This window comes from Charadrius vociferus, unplaced genomic scaffold, assembly GCF_000708025.1.
Source record: "Charadrius vociferus isolate BGI_N301 unplaced genomic scaffold, ASM70802v2 scaffold31, whole genome shotgun sequence".
Taxonomy (NCBI): Eukaryota; Metazoa; Chordata; class Aves; order Charadriiformes; family Charadriidae; genus Charadrius; species Charadrius vociferus.
This window is the reverse complement of record NW_009646966.1, coordinates 3,519,182-3,532,450: the sequence shown is the minus strand read 5'-3', so window position 1 is coordinate 3,532,450 and position 13,269 is coordinate 3,519,182. Positions and strand designations below refer to the sequence as shown.

The window sequence follows — 13,269 nt, the reverse complement described above, 5'->3', positions numbered from 1 at the left end:
GGCTCTGTCTCTTTTTCCTAAAAGCTGTACTATAGTATTGATGTTTGATGACTGTGAGCTTGGATCTTGATGGACAACAGTGGTGCCTTGTAGATTCCCGTTCTTACAGACCTCAGACCTTGCACTACTCGCGTGTCTTTCTGTTCACCTCGTCTAATTTGCAGTTCCAGATAAAGCTTCAGATTTTCTCATAGTAATTGAAGCAGAAAGTCTGTCTCATTATAATGTGTGGCTTCCAGAAGCCCTGATAGAAAACACCCTATTCTTTAGGATTAGCGCAAGTTTTGGCGTAGTAAAAGAGCAGTTTTCATTGAGTTCAATGAAGTCAAGGTTTCACGGAAAGTGTATAGAATGGATTGTGGTATATTGTTTCTGCACAAGCTAGTACAAGTGCTTGCCATTTCATTCACCACCAGTTTCCCTGTTTGTCACTGCTCTGAAATGCTAAGTATGACAAAAATGTTGGAGGGCAACTTCTCTTGCAGTAAACGGTATTCAGTTGTGTTCAGTTATAAGGCAGCAGAAGCTGACATGGAGTTTGCTGGAAGATAAACCTCACTGATTTCATAACTGAGGTAGTTTATTTACATGAACTTAAAGTGACCTGAAACATCACCACCTGTAAAGTGATTAATCTTAATTGGTGTAAAACTTCTTGACTGGAAAAAGGTAACTTTTCCAGTTCAGAATAATCAGCAAATTCTGTTGTAAATGTTTTTTGTTTTGCATATTAACCCAGCATGTAATTTCACCTGTTCTAAGGTGACCCCTATGTCTAAAGCAAAGAGATGTAATAGACTTTCTTGCAAATCTCATGTTGAGATTCATGTTCTGTACAAGACGGTGTGTATAGTTGTTCTGTGTGGAAGATTATTATACTGAACAGTTGTGTAATTCTTTCATTTCATATTAGTGTATTCTGGATAGTAGATAGCACAGTGGATTGACATCTTTTCGTGGAAAAGCCATTCTAGGTCACAACATCTTTCTGACAGCAGAAATGGGATCGCTAACATTTTGTAGATAGAGGAGTGATTTACAGAGGAGTGTGGTATAATATGTGAGAAGGCAATTTGCAGAAACTTGTGCAAGCTGTTTTTACCAAAAGTTAAATTTGTTTACTACTCCTGATTGCATCAATTGCTGTGTTTCAAATATTGTCAAATTACTTTTTTTTAACAGCAACGAGGCTATGTTTTAACTTTCGTGTGTCTGAATTCTAATCTTAATATAACATTTTAAAGGTGATGACACATGTGAGTATCTTCTGTCCAGTGGAAGATTTCTTGGAGAAAAAGTATGGCAGCCCCACAGTTGTATGATGCATAAGTATAAAAATAGGTAAGGAAACTCATATCTTCTCTTCATCTGCCTGGAAAGAAGAGTAATTGTTGTTTGACTGCAGCTGTAGTAATTGCAGCGTCATCTGTTTTTTTTCACTTCATAGCTGATTCTCTAGGCTTTCAAAAATATGCAACATTTTTCAGAACGAAGTCATTTCCGTGCATATTATCTGTGTGTCTACAGTGTTTGCCATAGTTGTATTTATATACAAAAATACAAATAAATTTTGGTGGTAGTGGTACTGATATGTGCTATGGAGAGCCACAGGGTAGTGCAAGAGACTGCCTAGCTTCATGTCACTCTCAGATTGCTGAAAGGGAAAATGCTGATCTTATGTGTAGAATCGCAAGTAAAAAAATCCCAAATAAAATTACCAACCACTTTTTTTCACCTACTAGTAAGAGAACTTTATTTTTTAGAATTACGCTGTGTATTACCATTTTGAAACTACTGTTTTTAGCACCACAGAATAGGAAAGCCTGCTTCGTTGTTCGCCTAATCACATTAGCAGGAGAGTTCATTTTCATTTCTATGAAAATTACACAAAACTTTTTATTAATTCAGCTAGTTTAAAAAAATATTTACCTTTCCTTAGAGCTGGATATAACGCTTAGAATTATCTGATTGCTCTGTAGATTTTCTAAAGACTTTTTTCTAAAAATACAAATTTCCTGTAACGTGAATGTTTCTGTTTTGTTTTATTACAGTGAAGCAAAAAATTGCCTCATAGACAAACATATTGTGTTTATAGGAGATTCTAGAATTCGACAGCTGTTCTATTCATTTATAAAACTCATAAATCCTCAAGTCAAAGAAGAAGGAAATAAGGTGAGATAGTTTATTTTGATGATGGTTTTGTTTCTTTCTTCCTAATTTGCCTCATAACTCTTCTCTGAACTTCAAAAAAGCAAGAAATTATACTGTTTGCTGGCCTACCCATCTGGAAGAGGAACCACAGAAAGGTCTTTTGGAGAAGAGCAAGATAAGACCAAGATAATTGTTTGGGTGCTAATGAGATGTTTGGGAGTCTGAGAAGTGAACTAGGAAGCTCGAGAAAAAGCTTGCGGCAGTCTGGGAATAAATTAATGAAGCTGACTTGTCCCATAGCAACTTATGCTTCACATTTGGCTTCTTGATGAGAAAATGATTGCTCCTTTGTGTGTTTTTAAATAATAGTAATTCATGGCTTATAATTTGTCATTTTAAATGTCAGTTAAATTGCTGATCTAATCTGTTCGTAAAAATCCTTGGGGCAATGACAGATTTCCAGGTCTAACTTGAGGCTGAAACTAAAAATAGCCTCTGGTCTTACCTTCCTTTTGATTGCTGCCGAAGAGCTGTTTGAATTTTATAAGGTGAAGAATGTAAGCTGCACCTTGCCGGGTGGAAGCAGTAAGAAAGGATTTAGCTGTGTCATTTGTTGAACAGAATATTAATTTATTCTGCTATATCGTGCTTCTTAGGCGTATCCCTTTGTGGATGTATGTACGTATGTGAGGGAAAAGGCTCTTCACTTTCAGCTGTAGATTGGGTTTGTCAATTCCTTAGTACTTCTGTCATTCAGAAGTGCAAGCTGGCAGCTTTTTCAGCAGGCAGCGTGCAGTCACTTTCACTTGTCAAAACAAGATGTTTGATTGATCGAATAACTGTTTTTGCCTAGTCTGTTGGGTAGGTCACAGATGCTGCCCAACAGTGATGGTGAGATGATAGAGTGCTATAATTGATTTTTAAGTTGAGAGGTATCTTTTGTCAAGTATTTATGAAATCACAATCTCAGTTTGTGGAAGAGAAATACTCTTGTTCTTTTGGACCAGGATTGAAACTAATATTGTATTTACTGATATTTTAAAGGAGGATTGTGTATGCAGTATCTGACTGCTTCCTTTCCGAAGTCTCACTCAGCAAATTTAATAATACATTCCAGACTTTATTTCTGCCTGAGATATTTTTTTTTTTCATTCTTTAATTAAAATGGTTTTGGTTGTTTTATGCAAAGAAGATGGGCAGATGAAAAGGAAAGCTAGGAGAAAGGAAGTGTAAGAAAAGAAACAAAGAAACCTTTTTCTCACTTTGGGAGGCTAAATTTAGGAAAAAAAAAAAAACCTTTGTAACAGAGTGAACAGAAAGCATTTCAGACATTTCTTGGATAGATTTCTTCCAGGAAAAACAACCCTTTATGCATGTAGCTTGTTTTATCAAGAAGGTAACATAAATATTTTGCATGAGTATACTGACAAGTTTATACAAGAAAAATCCTTTCTACTGAAGATAAACCTTTGGGTGAGAGCAAATTAACATATGAATGTAAATATTTTTTTTCCTTGTGGAAGTTTATCTTACTTTGGGTTTTTTGTTTTGGGTCTTTTGACAGCATGGAAATATTCCCTTTGAAGACAAATCTGCTTCAATTAAAGTGGTAAGTTTTTATCTAGCATTAAATTCCAAGCCATAATAATGCCTATTATTATTCATACAGTGTAATCCAAATTGCAGTCAGAGCTGGATTTTTCTTTTTGTCAGATGTTATAATTTGGCCTTCCCAAAAATAGTTTTTGCCAGGAAGTTTACTCTTGCACTGCTGTAAGAATATGTATCTGGGGCTAACTTGGAGTGGTAATTGTCGCAATTACCATTGAGAACTCTATGGTATCCCAGCAAGTATTCTTTCCACTGTTTTTCCATGGGGAGATAACCACAATGTTGATTACAATGTGCATGTTTAAAAAAAAGAAAACAAAGTACTTGGGGTTAGGTTTTATGAAGGACTTTGTTCTCCTCTGCCCTGGCAATTGGAATGATGTCCTCAATAGCTTTCTTTGCTTCCCATGACAGCTGTCAGCAGCGCTGGGATTCTGCTAGTCATGTATTTGTTTATTCTCTGGAGACAACTCTTTCTCTGTTCATGAAAACCAAAGAAGCAGTGTATTTGCTGAGTTGTCTGCAAGTGAGTTTTCAGTACTTGTTTGTGTACGTGGTTAAGATTTAGGGTGCAGAATAAAATTTAAAGGTGTGAGCCCATGGCAATTTAAGCCTATGCTGTCCCACTCTGTTGCTCTTCCCAGTATGTTTCTCTGTTTGTGCTGTAACTAGCCCCGGTACAGGTGTGGGGTGGGCTGGTTTAGGTGTCAATTGAGCCAAAAACTTAACTTGTAGAGTTTGGTTTTGGTCAGGTCTGATGTGGCTCATCATACAGTTATGTGAATGCTGGAACAGAGGGGGCAGAACACAAGGTAGGACAAAGAGGACAAAGCAATGTGATCTGTGTTGGGGTATCCTGACACACAACTGCAACTTCAAAGCTCCTTAAGCCTTGGTAGGTGCCTAACCACCAAGATTTGAGATGGCAGGTTTGAGCTTTTGGGAAGTGTCTGGGTAGTTAAGAATATATTCCTAGTCTGCTGCTTCCTTGTTTTGATGCCATGTTGCTGTTGACATCATTGGCATGGTAGCTGAATTTTCACATTCAGAGTGGCTGTCACCCAATAATGTAAATGTGGAAAATACTTGACCAACAAAAGAGAAAATCACTGAGAACAAGTGGAGAGTTAAATTTTTCCCTTTCTAGTCATCATAGTGATCCTTTTGTCCTTTAGCCACTGCAGATGGCTCACAGATTCCTGCCAAGTAGTGAATTGGCGGTACTCAAGTTAACTACTGAAATCTTTAGGTCTGTGCAGGTGGAAAGCAGGTTTCCCCTCTGCTGGTAGTGTTTCTGCATTCTGCATTATAAAGTTTCCTCACAATAATTTCTGCATATGTAGTCCCTGCTATGTCCCTTTAATGTGTATTTTTAGTGCTTTTGATAGTTCTGCGCCTGTGGAGTAACTAGATGTTAGGTAGTCTCGGCTTTATCTGGGGGACATAGTAACGCTAGCCAAAGTCTAGACTGTCCTTTTAGATGAAGGTTGGGTGCTACTCCTGCCATCTGAAAAAATGTCAGTAGGTAATGCATTTGATGTGCTATAGACATTTAACGTCTATAGCACTATTAGATTTAAAGAGCTAATAATTTATGAAGTGGTAATGTAAAATGTTAGGATTTATTTTTGTTTGAAAATTGTGTTTTCAAGCTGTCAATCACATTATGTAAAGTTCTGGAAGAAAAAAAAAACCCAACCTGTTGGTAAAAGCTTTGGTAAACGAAGAAAAAGCAACTTGTAATAAGTAAGTAAGTTAAAGATGTGAGCTTGGTTTTAGCCCTAATTGCATTGGAAGCCTGAGGACATCCTATTTGGCAGAAGCTAAAAAGTTACTGTGGTGAAATCCCAACTCCTGAACTACAAATGAAAATTTCTTCTTTTTTCATGGGGGCAAAGGGTTTTTTTTCCTTTGTTTTTATTTTTTTCTTTCTGTTTTCTGTGCTAGACCGAGATGTAAGGCTTTTCAAGCTAACTATAAAGGAAATCTCACATTGGGCCAAGTGTTTTTCCTTCACAGTTGGACTGATGGCAATTAGTTCAGGTTTTTGATTTTTTTATTAGTCTACTGCTTGTCTTTAAGCCTACAGAGTAAACCTGCTTTTCTTTTACAGGATTTCCTGTGGTATCCAGAAGTTAATGGCTCTATGAGGCAACGTATCAAATCTTGGACTGAGGTTTGTCTTAAAAAAATGTTTATTTTAGGAAGATACAGAAACTGACTGAGAACTACTACCTTTCTTTTTTAATGCACACAACTATAATTTCTAGGAGTCCAGCAACTGTAGCATAGCACATGGATTCAGACAGTTATGTACCAGAGATCTGAAATTTGACATTAAAATAGTGAAAGGGGGGTGTTTACTGGTGTATATGTTTCTGTGCATCTTCTGGTCTCACAAGGATGGCTGCACTTGAGCCAAAAAAACCCCAAACCAAACCAGAAAAACCCTACTTCCTGGGAGCATGTTAATTCATCCTATTAAGGGCTGAAAGGATTTTACTCTGATTTGATGTTTCTCTTCCTCTCTGTCTGTGATGGCTCTGCTTCTATGTGACCAAACGTTTTTAATCCTTATGGATCCCTTCCAACTTGAGATATTCTATGATTCTGTGATTTTATATTTATGTTAATTTGAGTTCCAAACTGAAGGAGAAAGGCAATTTGGAGAGTCAAGAATGCCTTGATTTATTTTTTTTTTCCCGGTATTTCCCTCAAATTACATACTAAGTATTTTACATTTCTGTTATGCTGTAGGTTGTCATGTTATTCAACATAAAATTATGCATGTAATTCTGATATCAAGTAATATGTTTACAGATTGGAAACTAAATTTTTCTTGTTTTTCCCTTTGTGGACCTTTAAAAAGCCTGGATTTATTAAGCAGTAGCTCCTGGTGATCCTTTTGCTATCCTGCTTTTCATTCTTGCACAATACCTCCCATCAAGATAGCTGAAGTTATCCTTCATTTTTCTTTTTCTATGATTACTACAAAAATTTGAGAGCTGCTAAACCCTTGCTGTGCCAAGGCAAAACTCATACTGAGGTGATCAGCACAATTTGTTTCCTTGTACTTTTCTGTTTGAGTACAGATTCTGTTCCTTGTCCTACACAAGGACAAGGCCAGGGCATCAAGGGCAACAACTGTCTGTTTTCCTTGTTCTGGTTTTGCAATGGGTTTACAGTCACTTCAGTCAGTAGAACAGCTCAAACAGATGTTTGAGAAGCTGAGAGATACTGAGAGAAAAAGTATGGCAATAGTATGATCTACAGTTTATTTGACCTTAAGAGGAGATGTTTAGATAGCTTTTAAAGTGAACTTACTCTGCTGAATTGATGATTGCAAGTGCTTATTGATGCTTTGCACTTTTGCAGATTCTGTTATGTGAAAATTTTGATGTATCACAAATTGATGTTCTCTGTAATATGTCTGCAATCTGTTCTTTTGTAACCATTAACTGATGGACAAGTTGAGTCATAGTTAATTAAGATATAAGTCTTAATTAACCTGTTTAATGTAATAAGTATAATTTGTGAATATTTTAAACTAATTTCTTTTTACTTTGTGTCTTAGAGTTCTGTGGCAAAACCTCATATAATTGTAGCAGGAGCTGCCACGGTAAGTTATACCTGTATGGGATGTTTTAGTAAAGAAGAAAGTTTTAGTAGAATAACTTTATGCTTTCAAGTTACTAAACCAAATTTATAATAAAAAATATACTCTCAGTGAATTTTCTGTTATAACAAGTAGTTATATTTATTATAGCTTATTATATTTATATGTGCAATGTACAGTACTTGCTTTTTGGCAGCAATGCTGCCTGATAAGCATTGATTAGCTCGAACCTAGCTAATAAATAAAGTAGCTTCTTTGTTAAAAGCAGATTATTCATTACAAAAGTTAAATAAAAATACTTGCATACAAACTGAGATGCATTTTTAATAAATTCTTTTCAGTCACAAAATACTGCTTTTGAGCATGGCTGTTGTTTAACCCGAGCTGGCAACTAGCACCACACAGCCACTTGCCAACCCCCCCTGCCCTATTTCCCCCTCTCCTGCCCCCCAGGAAGGGTTGGAGGGAAGAGGGGAGGGGAAAGGGAGAGGAAAGGGAGAAAAAAAACCTGGTGGGTTGAGATAAAGACAGTTTAATAGAAACAGTCACAGAAAAGGAAAAATAATAATAACAATAATAATAACAACAATAATAATAATAATAATGGCACAAGTCACTTTCACCACCCTGTGAACTGGCACCCTTGGGAGCAGTGATTGTGGAATCCCCATTTATATACTGAGCATGAGGCCTATGGTGTGGAATGTTTCATTGGCCATTCCATTGTTCTGTCTCTGCTTCTATGGGAAGCTGAAAAAGTCCTTGAATATTGTAAACATCACTTAGCAACAGCTAAAACCAGTAGGTATTATTTATTGACATTACTTTCACAGCAATCACTAGAAAGAAATTAACTTTCCCAGCTGAAACCAGGACAACAGCCCAGTCTGGAACACTCTTTTTGAGCACATATATTTATTTTAGACTTACATGGGCAAACCCCTGAATTTAACAACAATAATTCAACAACCAAAGAGATTGCACTTCCTGAATCTTGTTCTGCTGGGAGTTTCCACCACTGCTATGAACTGCAGCATCACAGAAAACAGGGCTGACGAGGACCTGAAGAGGTCTCCTAACCCATCAGTTTGCCACAAGGCAGGATCAGTTATACCTGTATCCCGCTTGATACGAGTCAACCAACCTCTGTAGGGTTCACGTAAATATTTGAGCTTTAGGAATCTTAGTAAGCCTAGAGTATCTCTGCTTAGTCTGAGAATCTAGAATGTCTTACTAGCATGAGTCATTGAATTTCACACAGAAAATGCCAATATATATGGATAGTGTTCTGGCATGCAGAAGGTCAGGTTGCAAAACTACAGGACTTTTAGCTAAATAATTCCTTTTACTCATATGTACACATTAGCCATAGCTGCTTGTCCTTTGTGGACAGCAGGAGATATGAACCAAAAATGTGATGCTCAGCTCTTTATAACACCAATATATTTACACAAAACATTAAGAATGGTATCTAGAGTTAGCCAAAGATAAACATCCCCTGTTTCTAGTGACTTGCAGAAAAATGAAGTGCTTCAAAAATCTCCTACATCATCAGCATTACCATGGCTAGCACTAATGTAGTAACGTGCTACTGGATTAAACTGGTGTGTGCCCTTGGACTTGTCAGCATTTTGAAACTGACCTGTATCTTTAGCTTAGCTCTGGTTTGGTCATGATACTTTGGTCTGGACGTGTCTGTCTTAAGTATCGACTGTGTAACAGTTTATAAATAGCAGCACTATCTTACAAGCTGGAGAATCTCCAGGTAGTACAAAACTCAAGTTGCTTGGTTATTCTGAGAAAAGGAGATGCTCTGCAAATGTTACTGCAGTGCTGTGCTTCGTAGTTCCTGACTTCCTATTGAATAGAATATGCTTCTTAAAATGTCTGTTTAAATACCGTAGGTATTTAACAAGTAAAGATTTAGCTACTGGGAGAAACTGTTTGTTTTTTCCGGAGTGAGTTCTCAGAGCCTCTGCATTTTATTTGGTTTCATGAAGTATTTGTTTATATTCGATAATAGGCTTTTTTTTTTTTTTAACAGATTTTGACTAAATTAGTATAGATGCAGTAATACTTAAACAAATTACTGTATCTATTTTTCCTACAGTGTGGGAGATTCTTTTCAGAAGTTAGGAGAAATTCTTGGGCGGCTATAGCATTCTCCCAATCATTTTACATAAAAGATTAAATCAGAAATTAAAATGGTTCTTTTTTTTTTTTTTTCTTTTTACTTTGTGGATATCTGCAAAACAGATAGAAATATTTGGCTCGATACCACCATCCAGTTTTGCTTGCGTGCATTGCTTGCTGTGGTCAGTTTTCCTCGAGTAAAATCGACCGAATTGGCCATCATTTTTGTATGATGTGACTCGCTGTGATACTTCATCATTGTTCAAAGTCAAGGGGCTTTTAATTAAAACACCTTGCATCATTTAATTTGTGAAAAATTAAATATTCGTTGAGTATTATATACTCCACATTTAAATGGTCTGATTGAATGTAATTATCTGTCTAGACAGCTGCTTGGTCCAAAAGAAATTTTTTAGCACTTCAAAAGCGAAGACTAAAGAAATAATCTAGCTTTATAGAAATAATGAAAAATAGCTACTAACAGAGCAATGGAATCAGTTAATTAAGGGTCCTCAGGTTCTGAAACTCTTTCTTTATTTCTCCAGTGGTCTATCAAGATTCACAATGGCAGCAACGAAGCCCTCACACAATATAAAATCAATATCACTTCAATTGCACCTCTTTTGGAAAAATTAGCAAAAAGTAGTGATGTTTACTGGGTCTTACAAGGTAAAGTAATGAACAGTAGGTAACAATTTGTACTGCCACTGCCTGTTGAATCGTTATCGTGTACAATAAGGAAAACTTAGTCTGTACTGCATACTTGCAGAGTAAAAAGGGTGTTGGTTGAATTCCACTCTGACCTTTCTTGCAGCCTTACCTAGCTGGTACCTAGCGAGGTGTTACTAGCGATGGAGATTTTAAAGCTCTCTCGGGAAAATCTTTTGCCTTCTAAACTCCTAATTCTTCACTTGGCTTACTGTCAGACTCAACATGCCAGGTCTGTTCTCCCTGTGCTGTGCTCCAGATGTGCCTCCTGGGAGTCAAGAACACAAGTGCATAAAACAGCTGTATTCCTGTGTTTGTGTTCAATGAAATTTTCAGATTGCATAAATAATAGGAGAGTTTCAACAAGTGCGTCTTCGGTGTGTGTCTAGAATGAATAGACATACTCTAGAGAATACAGAGAATTTAAGTCTCTAGCATGAAACTTGCTTCGGTACGCTAAGCACTGATGAGCTAAGATTAGGAGCCAGAAATTATGGTTCAAAATGAGTCTGTGATATTTTTATTATGGTACCAAGCTTACATTCTTTTACTTTTCTTCAGTAAAACTAAGGTATGTCTCTGGTGCTGAACGATGAGCTCACAGGTAGAATGTGCTCCTGGTTTATCTGCCATGGAACACAGCATTTTAGATTATCATCACCTCAGTTAGAAACATAGGCAGATTTTGAGCCCTCGTAGAATATGCACAGCTGTACCCTTACAGTCACATCCAAGTTCCTATCAAAGAGGGTTCTAGAGGTTAACCTGAATCAAAAGGTTCATCTTCTCGTGTTCCTTTCAAAACCACGTTTATCTATAATAGAAGCAATTAGCTGTCTGACATGGCCCAATGTTCTGTTGATAAAGATGCACTCCATTTAAGTAATCTCCGAGCTCTTTAGAGGAACAAATAAGAGGAAAAGCAGTCTGTACACATAGAGTTTTCTAGACATTGATTGTCCAAAAGTAGACATTGAGGTAGCTAAAGTAAATCAAATTACAGCTCGTAGAGTGCGTATCACCAGAATTATGAACATCAGTAGCTTTTCATAGCAACTTGCTGATCTCCAGTTGACCTTTTGATCTAGAACCCCGTATAGCTTTGTGTTAAGCTCTACATAATTTCTGAAGCCTGCAGGCAATTAAGTGGTGTTCCCTTCTTCTGAAAATCTGAAATTCTGCCATCAGTTAAACTGGAATCAACAGGAGCAAGTGGAATATACTTACGGACTATGACTTGGAGAAATGAGAAGCTGGTTTCTTCTGCAGTAACTAGAGGGTTTGAGAGATTTATTTTATTTTTTTTTTCCACGTGTCTATTCTGCTGCCTATCTTCTGTCCTCTTGGCTTTGGAGTCTTTCCTTGGGGGATTCCATTACTGAGAGAAGGCATAAGCAGCTCTGCACTCCAGCATTATACTCTCTTCATGGGTTTGGGGAAATTAAACAGGCATTCATGTCTGGCTAAAGCTTTCTAATCTATAAGGACATATGCGTGACTAGGGAATGGCAATAAGAACATTTCATCGTAAACAACTCTCGTTACTACTCTAGTTACTGTAACAGTCACTCATTCCTCATTGTACGTTTATTCTGTACCATTAAACAATTGTGACTACCTACATGAAACAAGCCAGTGTAACTTGAGCTAAGTATTTGCCAAGTAGATTAACGTGCCCATTCTTTGTCCTTTCAAATTCAGACCCTGTTTATGAAGATATGCTGAGTGATAGTCGGAAAATGATCACTAACGAGAAAATAGATGCTTATAACGAAGCAGCTGTTCGTATTCTGAACAGCAGCTCCCGAAATTCCAAAGCTAAAGTTAAAGTGTTCAGTGTATCAAAATTGATAGCACAAGAAACTATCATGAAGTCTGCAGATGGCCTGCATCTCCCTGAATCAAGCAGAGATACAGTAAGTGTTTTTATCACTGGTCGACGTTAGAAAGTGATAATAGTAAACCAAGATTTTAAGTGAATGTTCTGAAATGGCAGACAATATGAATGTAATGAAGACCTGCATATTCTTCAGGAAATCTTGTTCAGGAAGTCTCAGTCAGTGGGAGGGCACTCAGTTATAAAGGATGTTTAAAAAACATTATAGCAAACACATTAATGCGTAGCTATTTTAAAATAGCTGTTAATCCGCTAGATCTTTTAGATCCTGAGTGCAAACTTTGTGCCCTCATCTGCATGAATGAGTTAGTATGATAATGATTTGTAAAGCAGTGCTAAGAAGTACATCTTAAATTTTCTCATATGTACCTGTATAATTTTGTTAGTAAGGAGTATGGAAAGGATAAGGAAACACACAATATACACCTTCCTGGTTGCATGAAGTGCCACTGACTGTATTTCTTATTTTATCTTTAAACTACCTATACATGCATGTAGTGAGCCCCGGTGAGCTTTGTCAGCCTGCCCTTCTTGTGACTGAGCTCTCCCGCCACGTCACTTTTAGTTCCACTCCTTTGCAGTTGCTTTCAAGTACTGGGGGAACTAAATGTCATCTCACCACAGGTTTCGGTCTCATTGTCATGTTTTAGAGACTTCCATTACCGTGCTCCTTTAGGATCCAAGTTTGTGAGCTGTTTTTCATTTGTAGTCCGTTTAGCTCTTTATAGCTCCTTTTATAGCCAGTAGAGAGAACCCTTCTGCTGCCGGGATTAGGATTAGCTCTTTTTGCTTGCCTCAAGGAGCTCAAGGATTTCCTGTTTGGAAGAGGTGTTTTGGCTGTACTGTTGCATGCAACTAGGTCTATGGGGTTACTGTGAAATTTTGTCTGTGTAATGATAAGGGAGAATTGCCTATGTTTTATGTCAGTGCATGATCTAGAAGAAAATTTCATAGGATGAAAATATTAACTTCTTAATGAAGAGATTAATTGACAAAACTGCCTATTTCTTTGACAGAATGCGATGATTCTTATGAACGTCTACTGCAATAAGATAATGAAGCCCATTGATGGCTCCTGCTGCCAGCCTCAGCCTCCTCTCACTCTGATACAGAAGTTAGCTTTCTGTTTCTTTACTTTGTCCATTATTGGATA

At 37.2% G+C, this 13,269-nt stretch overlaps 1 protein-coding gene across 1 annotated transcript in view; it reads left to right on the top strand.

Annotated features, from left to right (window-relative positions):
• Nucleotides 1–1,243: 1,243 nt before the first annotated feature.
• Nucleotides 1,244–13,269, top strand: part of CASD1 (CAS1 domain containing 1) — a 23,132-nt gene continuing 11,106 nt past the window's right edge. Inside the window, 8 exon segments of the mRNA XM_009895350.1 lie at nt 1,244–1,341; nt 2,052–2,172; nt 3,716–3,760; nt 5,876–5,938; nt 7,337–7,381; nt 10,057–10,180; nt 11,921–12,135; nt 13,133–13,269. The exon segment at nt 13,133–13,269 is cut by the window's right edge and continues 11 nt beyond it. Coding sequence (XP_009893652.1) covers nt 1,319–1,341; nt 2,052–2,172; nt 3,716–3,760; nt 5,876–5,938; nt 7,337–7,381; nt 10,057–10,180; nt 11,921–12,135; nt 13,133–13,269 — 773 coding nt within the window. The 5' untranslated portion in view covers nt 1,244–1,318.